This window comes from Astatotilapia calliptera, chromosome 22 (genome assembly GCF_964374335.1).
Source record: "Astatotilapia calliptera chromosome 22, fAstCal68.1, whole genome shotgun sequence".
NCBI classification, from domain to species: domain Eukaryota; kingdom Metazoa; phylum Chordata; class Actinopteri; order Cichliformes; family Cichlidae; genus Astatotilapia; species Astatotilapia calliptera.
The window spans coordinates 3,629,605-3,641,456 of NC_137442.1; the positions used below are offsets into that span (position 1 = coordinate 3,629,605).

The window sequence follows — 11,852 nt, forward strand, 5'->3', positions numbered from 1 at the left end:
TCAAGTGGCTGCAAAAACTTTGTTGTACCTCCAGGAATCACAGCTGGAATGGAGTTTGTTTTCTTGATCGCTGCTTTCACAGAATCTGTGATGTGGGCCCTCATGCTATCCAAAACAAGCAGTGCTTTTTTCCGGTGAAAAAATCCTCCCGGGCGCTTCCCATAGCACTCCGTTAACCATTCCTTCATTAGACCTTCTATCATCCACCCTTTGGTGTTAACTTTGACCACTATGCCTTTCGGGAGTTGTTCTTTCGGCATAGTTATGCGCTTAAAAATCACCATTGGTGGAAGTTTTTGTCCGGATGCCGTGCATGCCAGAACGCAGGTGAAGTGCGTCCTCTCATGGCCTGTTGTTTTCAACAACACGGATGATGCACCTGTCCTTTTAACGGTCCTGGTCAGAGGCAGATCAAATGTTAAAGGTACTTCATCCATATTGATTATGTCGTCTGGTCCGATGGAGTTTTCTTGTATCTTTTTTTCAACGAATTTGTGGAAGTTTTCAACTTTTTCCTGATAGTCAGGGGGGAGTTGCTGACAGAGAGTGGTCCGTGCCCTGACGGACAGGTTTTTACGTTTCATAAATCTGAAACACCATGACGGCCCACCTTTGAAATCTTTAATATTCATTTCGCGGGCGATTGTTTTGGCTTTCAGTCGGATCTGTACAGTGGATACACCTCGGCCACCTGCTCTCAGTGTGTTCACCCATTCCTCCAGGACATTTTCAAGTTCAGGCCACCTGCTTTTATGTCCTCTGAAAGCTTTTCTCGACTTTTGGCATTGCATGAGCTCTTCCCGCTGCCGCCTCCAACATCTCACCATAGACTCATTGACGCTAAGCTTGCGTGCAGCAGCGCGGTTTCCCTCCTGGATAGCAAGATCGATGGCCTTCAACTTAAAACTTGCATCATACGAACTTCTTCGTGTGGTTTCCATGATGAAGGGGCGAGGATTTGAAAATAATTACCGGTTGGTAATTTGTTGTGCGTGTTCTATCTGCTAAAGAAAAAGTAGTGTATTCTTCTTTGCATTGATTTTTCATCTATCTTGTTTTTTATTCTAATTCTGGTTAGAGTCCCCTAGTGGTGGAAGAAAAATCCACAGAATAGCCGCACCTTTGTATAAGCCTCATGGCTCAAAACCTAGGGAAAAAGTAGCGGCTTATGGTCCAGAAAGTACGGTATCTTATCTTATCTTATCTTATCTTATCTTATCTTATCTTATCTTATCTTATCTTATCTTACGTTTTAACTGTCATGGTCTGGGTGAGTGCGGGGTTTTTCCACTTTGCTGGGCTCCACCTTCAGGCGGAGACTCCCATCAGCCTTCAAACCTGACTGCAGTCAAGTCACCAGCATTTAAGACCAGCACTCACAGCAGACCTCTGCCAGATCTTCAGCTAACCCACGTTAGTTCTAGGCCGCAAAGCTCTTGAGACTTTCCCTAACATCTGCATTTCTACTCAGTGTTTTCTCTCTGTCTTAGTACCTGCCTGGCTGTCATGCTTTACAAACAGGAGAGATGCATCTCTGTCTGGACACTGGGTTTCTGCTATCAGGTTGCACTCCCTTCATCGTGGCCCTTCATCAGCCTCCCTGCCAGGGCCGTTGCTCCAAGTATATTCCGGACTCTCTCCCCACCACTCCTCACCCGGACCCCCTAGACACCCTCCTTGCGCGACGCCTGCCCCTGCAATGCATAAGCCATAACCATCATAGTTTAATCAAATGGCTGTGATTCACTAGACTGCCACTGACTGGCTGTCTCATTATAGTGACTCTGTGTAACTCCACCCAGGCCGCCGCCCCTTTTTCCCTCCCCAGGATCTGTACTTAAACTCTTGCATCAAGTCATAGCACACTGTCTGAGTTTCATGTTTCATAGTTCACAGTTTGTAGCCTTTATAGTTCCTGCATTGTAATTAAACTAGGCACTGTAGATAAAGCACTGTATTCACGTCAGTTTTGCCTACTGTTTTGTGATGACCCTCCTCCGAGATCCCCTCCTATCAAAGGGAAATACACCGCTCTGAAGGCGCTGCTGCTGCGGCGCTACTCCACCTCCGATGCACAGCGGGCTGAGAAACTCCTCTCTCTCTCTCTGGCCTGGGTGATGGTACCGCTCTCGAACTCTTGGAGAGCACGCTGTCCTTGCTAGGAACGGATGACAGCGGAGTTTTAAGGCCCAGGGAAATGAGCCTGCCTGTGCTCTGTAAGGCTGCACTTCATTAGCACTTCATGGAGGACTCATACTCGGGGAGACGTTTTCTGGTTGACTCCGGCTCCCAGAAGAGCCTCGGGAACGCTCGTGTCATCTTTGCATACCTCCACAATGGTATATTATTTAATCTTAAAAAAATATGGAGATTTCTCGTGTACCACCAGAGAGAGGCCAAGTACCACTTGTGGTATGTGTACCACAGTTTGAGAAAGACTGCTTTACATCATGCACAGAACCAGTTAAAATGATAATACTGCTGAGCATTACACACTACATCACAAAACAGAAAATAACATGTTCAGGACATGACAGTCGAGTCTTTCCAGTCTCACAGGTTGTCCTGTTATTCTACAAAACATTTTAACAAGTGATATCTGCGCTGTGGTCATGTTTAACTTTTCCAACCTGTGGTCAGCATCATGCATCAATGTGAATCACTGCAAGGTTTTTTGTACTGAGTGAGTTTTTCAAAACTCTAAAATAACTTTTACAAATTTAAAAATTTCACCTTTGAGGCCATGTTTGCATGCACAGGTGTAGTTTGAAAAACATTGACTTTTATATTTATTCTGGCCTATTTTTTACACGTGAACAGCACTTTAATTTGTTGACAGGTCATTTTCTAACTTCTTTCAGGGTGAAGATTCTCAGAAACTATGTTCATGTGTTTGTGAGTAGATAAGTACAGTATTTCTTTTCTGTTTTATATGTGAACAAAATCAGATTGTGTTTTACAAGAACAAATGTGTGTGCTTTTATCTTCAGACAACACTGTCTTATAGGTAGCATGTTTTTTTTTGGCATTTTTGGCATTTTTCCCATCATTGGATAGTAAAACAGTGAAGACAGACAGGAAAGGGCCAAAGGTTAGACTCAAATCCAGGCTGCTGCCCCCTCCCATCACCCACTGCGCTAAACTGGCACCCTGCACAGTCCTGATTGGCCAACACTTGGATTGGGGTGACGAAATTTCCTTTCCAAAAAAATCGTTCTTTTGAAATAAATTACAGTGGACTGTCACAGTCTGGCGAGGGCAGACTGTATGAATTGAAAAAGGACCCAAAATGCAGACTCCAAGGAACAGGGAACAAAACTTGAATGTTAACAAAAAGCGAGCCGTTTAATATGGCTGGAAAAAAAAGGTACAAACAAAGGGCAAGGCAAACTGAAGCAAAATTAACACAAACCTAAACTGGGAAATCTAAACAAACAATAAGAAAAACCTAGACAAGAAACTTGGAAGCATGGCATAGGAAACATGGCGTGGACAACAGTCGACCTGACAATCACACACTGAAAACAGAGGACTTAAATACACAGGAGGTGATTAGGGGAAGTGGAGACACATAAGGAAACAGCTGACTAGGATAAACATAATGATGCACAGGCAAGAGTAAAACTAACCGCATGAGCACAGAACACAAGACCCCTTTTCAAAATAAAACAGGAAACATGCAGACTTAGACACGACAACCAGAACTTGACAATGTAAGACACAGACATGAAACGCATGAAGAGCAGGGGAGATTTAACATGGTTGGAAACACGAGGGGAAAATAATAACTAGAAACACTTAGGCATAATAATACAAACTTGATAACATAAGACACGCAGCATGAAACACGAAGGGTGAGGGGAAGCTTAAATACAGGGGAAGAAAACACAAGGAGTCTAATAACCAAATGAACTTAGATAACCTAATGAACAAAATAAACTCAAACTTAAAACGCTGGGTCAAAAGACCCAGGACCATGACATGGACATTGTGAAAAACTGATTAACTGATAAACAGCATCAACTATTTGAGCCAAGTAGCTGATGTATTCAGTCAGATCATTTTCTGATGCGGTTTTCACCTGGCCTTATCCTGAGCCTCAGTGTTCACCTACATTGGACCCCACAGCGGCAGAGTTTATGCCACTAAGGGACGGGGGTGAGCCAGATGAGTTTCCTCACATGTCAGGAGATGGCCAGGGGGACCCCAGCCAAGCTGATGAGGAGAAAATGGACAATATGGAACCAGAGGATGTGGCTATTGTGGATGCAGGGGAGGTGGACAGCAGCTCTGATGTCGAAGAGGCTTTGGAAACAGACCAGCCAAGTCCATACCCAAAGAGAGAAAGGAGGAGACCACAGACTTTGACCTATAGTAAACTTGGACAACCAAGTCTTGAAGAAAGAATAGTGGCCACCAAATGTGTGAATATTCAAGGTTACTGGCGACCTTGGTAAAAGAAGAAGATATAATGTTTACACTTGGTACCCCTATTTCAGATTGTAACAAATGTACCTATGTTGATTGAAATATCGTGACACATGGATTGCAGGCCGAACATGTGTATGAGTAAAGGGAAGATGCTTAGTGTTCAGATGTGATGTGGACAAAGTTAATGCCCTTACAGGAGAGTACACATAGCATGGTAATTTGATAGAGTGAATGTTGGACTAAAAAAAAAAAAAAAAGAAAGCTAAACTGATTATATCAGGAGTATACACAACTACAGTGCACGGTAGTTTGGGTAACTTAAAAAAAAAAGGGTGTAATGTAACCTGGTAAATAGTCCATGCCATTCTATTATTCCCTATGGATTGTAGATTATAAGGTACATTTATGTCGGGACGACATTTCTCGAGTGGGGGAGAGTGTGAGAGATACACATATTGACGGGGCCGGGTTATGTTAAAAAGTATAAATTGTTATACTTTGTTCATTGGTTCAAAGGTACCCCACACTTCTTTTTTTGTTTGCTTGTTTGTTCTGGTGTATTTTTCATTTGAACTGTTATTCTACCAGAGTACTCATATTTACAAGATGGCATTGAACGCCCCATTGGTGTGTCAGGAAAACTCTTTTGTACATATGTTCCTTGAAGGGGATTTGGAGTCGTTCTTTTTCCACCGCAGCAAAGGGCTAGGAGTAGGAGAGGAGCTGCTGTATGTTTTTGTTATCGATCTGATTGTGAAATAAAGCATATGCAGTGAGAAAGCAACTCCCGGAGTCATCCCTGCCTAAAAGCTGCAACATTAGTAAACGGGCCGCAAGTTTGAGACCCCTGCTTTAAACCATCACCTGATGATGAATTGAAGGTGATTTTGTGGTTGGTTCTACTCCACTTTTAAATGCACAGAATTCAAGGGCCCTTTGCACATCTCATTAAAAATGATAATAAAATTTTCTTTGTACCTGAAAAATGCATCACTGACCAAGAATTATTTAAGGATTTATGATTAAATATTCAAGGACCTGTTTTCACAGTGATGAAAGGGCTCTATTCTGTTTATTTGTACTGAAAAACTAAACTTTTTCATTTCAGAAGCTGAAGAAAGCAAAACTGTGCAAAGAACAAATAATTACATGTCCTTGATTCAGATCATTTCCATAGAGAGGCACTTTGCATCAGCAGCACCATGCTCCAGTGCTCTGGGAGAGTTTATAGTCCTGAGAGTTGAACACTGGATGACTGACAGCTGTCCTTCATCACAACAGAAGCCACAGAAATCCTCCTCATCAAAAACATGACTTTGATCTGCGTCCTCATCTGGACTCTCCTCTGCTGCTGCTTCACAGGTAAAGTCCAGAGAATCAAACTCCTCTCCTCTATCAACATCTGTCCCTCTGAAATGAAGCCCACAAAACCATGAAGCTGCTTTATGTTTTTGTCTCTGTGTCCTCAGAGTCCAGAGGACAGATCACAGTGACTCAGCCTGGAGCAGTGAGCTCTGCTGTGGGAGGAACTGTGAGCATCAAGTGTACGACCAGTCAGAATGTTCAAAACTCTCAAGCTTTAGCCTGGTACCAACAGAAAGATGGAAAACCTCCCAGACGTATCATTTACTACACTAGCAATCGTGATTCAGGGATTCCAGCTCGTTTTACAGGCAGTGGATCAAACTCTGACTTCACTCTTACCATCAGTGGAGTCCAGACTGAAGATGCAGCAGTTTATTACTGTCAGAGTTTTCATGTTATCAACAGTCAGCATGTGTTCACACAGTGAAAAACAGTCGTACAAAAACCTCCTTCAGCTGGAGAGGAACTGAGAAGAAGAAAATCTGAATAAACGACTGCTCAGAGACGTAAACTATTTCATAATTTAGTAAGGCTTTAATTATAATATTTGCATTTATTACATTTTAAATATTTTTTTTGCATTCAGTTTTATTGCATCAAATCAGATCAACAATTACTTTATGATGTTATATGTTGTAGATAAAGACCCTCCAATAATGTTCAATGAATTACCTGCAAAACAGTGAATTCTGGTATAAACCATCAACATATGAAATGTTTTCGATCTCTGGTTTCCAGAAAATAACCCCAAATATTAAGCTTGTGATAAAATAAACTCAATTCAGACTGTTTTTTCAAGATAGAAATACAGATTTGTATGGATTCAGCTTAATTATTTAAAATCAGGGCAGTGTAACATATAATGTGTAACAATTCATTTTTTTAAAACTACAGTACTGTTTCAGTCTAGTGCAGCAGTACATGACAGCATTAATAAATTTATGATACCCATTACATCCAAGTAGGGTGTGTTCTTGGCGCTTCAAAGCTCATCTTCTGTCATTCTGACTTTCAAATGCTGATTCATGCGATTATATATATCTCTTGTGTAGGTGCCGTTCTGTGCTTGGTGGAGAATACAAAAAGCTTTTCGATTTTATTGTAGAAATACAGACTGGTTGCCTAAGTTGCGAGGACATAAACGATGGTGCTGTCATGCCATCTGCGTGTGTGTGTTTGTGTACAAATACAGGTCAGATGGCCACATCAAGACTAGAAATTATGAAGAGGAAAGACATAATGTACGATTAACTTGGCTTCTACTTTTAAAAAAAATATATATATTAAATGTGGAAATAACAATATAGTCAACCATTGCAGATTATTTGACACTGATTTTTTTATTTTGGTTGGCCTGGTTGGTGTATTTGTTAAACTCAAACTCAAGAACATGTTTACTCATTAGATTTTATTGTCTTTTAGAACAGACAGTAGACACAAAAGGATCAGTGCAGGGGCATTTGTTATGATTGTTGTATTTATGAGAGAATTTTTATTTTTTATTTTGTTGGATTTTTTTAAATATGAAAAGTAAAAGGAACAAAGAAACAAGGATGTTATGGCACACAAGCTTAGAGCTTTACCACAAGAAAAACAGCTCAGCGATTGACATTAGGACTGGGAACACTGGTCTCTCCTCCATATCTCTGAGACCAGATTCTGGGAGCCCTGGGCAGCCTCACAGGTCACAGAGCCCACCTTCATCCACTGGAGGGAGCCTCAGGGTGCTGCTCCAGTTGTAGAGGCCGTCGTTCTCCTGCACCACGGGGCTCCTGCTCTCCTCCCAGCTGATGCTGCCACTGCCATCCACCTTCCAGGACAGACTCCAGTCTGAGGGGAAGCCCTTGTTGGCCACACACATGAGCGTGACCTTCCCCTGTTTCAGCTCCTTTTCGGAGGGACCCAGCACCTTCAGGGCGGGGCGGGTATCACCTAGGGAACGTGAATCAGTTTTTGAACCACAATTTGAATTTCTCCATTAAGAAGTTTCTGCCAGGTGTTTTTTCTGCTCCACCAGTCATTAACTAAGTGTAGGACCAGTCAGAATGTTAATAGTAATTGGTTATCCTGGTACCAACAGAAAGATGGAGGAGTTCCTAAACTGCTCATTTACTATATTAGCACTCGACAATCAGGGATTCCAGCTCGTTTTACAGGCAGTGGATCAAACTCTGACTTCACTCTGACCATCAGTGGAGTCCAGGCTGAAGATGCAGCAGTTTATTACTGTGTAGGTCAGCATTATATCAACAGTCAGCATCTGTTCACACAGTGAAAAACAGTCGTACAAAAACCTCCCTCAGTCAGACTGAACAGAAACTGAAGTGACTGCTGCAGCTGGAAGATACTGCAGAGACTGATACAGTTCACTGAGGACACACACACACACACACACACACACACACACACACACACACACACACACACACACACACACACACACACACACACACACAGAGTGATAGAGTGAAAATGTTGTTGAGTGAAAAAAAAAGAAGTTGGAAATCTATCTGTATCTCAGTCAATCAAATTTTGACCTTTGACCTCTGATTCATAGCAGCTCAAATACATGTGAACCAATTCCTGAATATTGCTCATTATGAAAACATTTCCTAAAGAAAGAGAAAAAAACACAATAAATCACCAAAATCAGTGAGTCACAATTGTCTGCATAACTTATATAAATACTTCCAATAGAAACTTTAAGTCCAATTTTCTCAGGTTTGTAGATTTTTTCTTTTTTGCTGTTCAATACTAGTCTGATAACTTTGTCTTGCAATTCCAATAAAATTGATTCATGTTTGTGGCTGTAATGTGACAAAATGTGGGAAAGTTCAAGGGGGCCGAATACTTTTGTAAGCCACTGTATGTGTGTCCTCATTAGGATAGGGATTTATATTGGCGTGAGGGACTGTAGCCTATAAGTTCTTATTGTTAAATGATAGTTATGAGATGGTGTGTTTCAGGTGATTTTACAGAAAAACACCAAAATAATGTACTGCATTACTTTAAAAAAGTACTCTGCATAATAGAATACTTTAAGATACCTCAAAACTGATCATTTGACTCATTCTTATATTGCGCTTTTCTACTCCACCTGAGAACTCAAATTGCTTTATATAACAAGCTACAACATGCTGAAACATTCATTAAACAGCATGCAATGACTTTGCATGAATAACGGCGGTGTCGCTCAATATTCTCAGTAATAAAATCATAATCTCTAAGTTCTTATCAATTCCCCTTCGCACTTACTCTTTAACATAAACTTTGCTTTACTTCATGTATTCAAAGTGGCTTAATTCTACTGACTCATATAGACTACAGATAGCACACTGGTTTCCAATAAGAATCCTGGAAATCATTATTTAGAGTTTAATATTGACATCACCACAAAAGTAAGACAAACACTCGATTCTTATTTAATGTAGATTTTTTTTATTGCAGTGTGAAAGTAAGACCAGCATAAAAGTCACATATAGTTCAGGACTGGGGACACTGGTCTCTCATCAGTGGCTCTGAGACCAGAGTGTGGGAGCCCCTCGTGGCCTCACAGGTCACAGAGCCCACCTTCATCCAGTGGTCTGCAGGGAGCCTCAGGGTGCTGCTCCAGCTGTAGAGGCCGTCGTTCTCCTGCACCACGGGGCTCCTGCTCTCCTCCCAGCTGATGCTGCCACTGCCATCCACCTTCCAGGACAGACTCCAGTCTGAGGGGAAGCCCTTGTTGGCCACACACATGACTGTAGCCTTCCCCTGTTTCAGCTCCTCACTGGAGGGACGCAGCACCTTCAGGGCTGGGCGGGCATCACCTAGGAAACACCAATCAGCTTAGAGGACAGGAACCACAATTTGAATTTCTCCGTTAAGAAGTTTCTGTCAGGTGTTTTTTCTGCTCCACCAGTCATTCACTCACACATTGTTTCACTTCCCTTTCAGAAACCTCTCATGCATATCAGCACAGAGAGAATCATCACACAGTTTGAGCTGAAATATGTTCAAACTACACTGGAAATAAAAGAAGCAGATGTGGAAACATTTACAAAAACTATTTTAGCTTCAACATCATCAGTTATCTATAACACATCACTTGTTGGAGATAAGAAACTTAATAGCACTACTTGAATGATGTGGATTAATTTCTTTTACTGCTTACATGATTTTAATGACATTTGAAATGATATCTGCTACAACAGAAACACCAGACGTGCTGCACACTGTCAAATGCCCATCTTTAACTTCTGGAAATAAAAGAAGCAGATATGGCAACAATTATACAAGATGTTGAGCTTCAAAAACCTCCGTTCTGTATAATACACAAGTTTTCTACTTACCTCATGTGAGTTTCAGTCATTTATTGTAGTGCTTTTATGATTTCTAAGCAAATTCTACATTTTTACTGACTAAGTAAAAGACCAGAAATCTTTATCTTCACTCTGTTTAACTTGAGGACAGTTACATTTAATTCATCTTAGAAACAGTGACTGTGATTTCAAACTAGAAAATAATCACAGGCTGATGACAGTTTATATTATTTACACAATGCATCGTCTTTATGTCAGAAATGTCGACATAAAATCGAATTAAAGCTGATGGAGTCAGCCTCCAGTGTACAATGGTTATAATATTACCTCTACATGAATATTTCATTGTTATAAAGCTAACATTTAAACATCGATGTAGTTTCTTTAAAAACTTTATAATCTTACTTCCAACATTCAGTCTGGTTCCTCCACCAAAAGTCCACCACAGTGATACAAACTCACTGAGCCGCTGCACAAAAACCTCTGACTGTAGAGACACGGCTCTCTGACTCTAACAGACTAAATTAAAACCAAAAGCTCTCAAGAGTTAACCAGACATATATATATCTCAATAATCCTCAAGTCCACTCTGATGTTTTATATTATTTGTTAATATTGATTTTAACATTTATTCTGAAGCTAACTTTGTGTCTTCATGAAAATTGATCTAAAAACTATTTTAATGTTTTCTGGCACACTGAACAGAAAAGTCAAGATAACCACAAGAAAGAAATCTGATAAAATAAAAGAGGTTTAAGTTCGACTTACTTCCAAATTCCAGTCTGGTTCCTCCACCAAAAGTCCACCACAGTGATACAAACTCATTGAGGCGCCGTACAAAAACCTCTGACTGCAGAGAGACACGGCTCTCTGACTCTGAGACAAACAAACTCAACAAAATCATTCATTGTTTGCACAGCAGCCATGACTCAGCTGATATGACTTCTTCAAATACCATCATAATAACATCGTACAACATTAGTTTAAATATAGTTTGATCCATAAGCTTTTGGACAATGACACATTTTCACAGTTTTACTGTGTACACAACACAGTGGAATCTGACTCAAAGAACTAGGATGTGACTGAAGTGCAGACCTTCAAGGCCCACCGACTGCTCTGCTCTGGTTTATATTTTGCCTTTCATTGTTAATAAACTTGCTCACAGCTACGCTGTCGTCCGTGCTTGCGTTTGGGTCCAAATCCTCCTCCAGACGATCTGCCTCCCAGATTGTGACATGCTACCTCTATCAGCAGTAACATTATCAGTAAATACTACTGCATAAAGCCCAGGGGGTGGTGCAAGCTCAGGAATCCACAGACTTTGTCCAGCAGCAGCGGACTACGGCCGCCCCGGAACAGTCATGTCAGCTTCTCCCGGTTTTGATCGGCCCGCTAGAGGTTTTGCCCGACCCGCCGGAGCCATCGGCAGGGAGGAAGCGACGATCGCGCCGCCGGCGCGTCACCCCACAGCCGGATATTAGGACTTCAGAATTGCCGGCTGTGGTGAGTGAGAAGGACCCTTTTTCTGTTTTGGACTGTGGGACAGTTTATTCAGGGGCTTTGTTTTGTGCAGCAGATGACAAGGAGAACTGTTTGTTGCCTGTTCATTCTCCTGCTCAGCTGTCTTTACCTCGTTTAGCTGCGCAGCAGCATTCAGCTCGGCCTCCGGTATCCCCGCTAGCCCAGTCATCTATGCCATCTCCGTCTTCACCGACTCCCTCTGTACGGGAGGCTGCGTCTGTGCCTCCGGTT

General features: G+C 41.6%; 1 gene segment (V, D, J or C); it reads right to left on the minus strand.

The window, feature by feature from the left end:
• Positions 1-9,232: 9,232 nt before the first annotated feature.
• Positions 9,233-11,329, minus strand: LOC145423662 (Ig kappa-b4 chain C region-like). The segment is given in 2 exon segments: positions 9,233-9,605; positions 9,950-11,329. Coding segments are annotated over 2 exon segments (342 nt in total).
• Between the last annotated feature and the right edge of the window lie 523 nt (positions 11,330-11,852).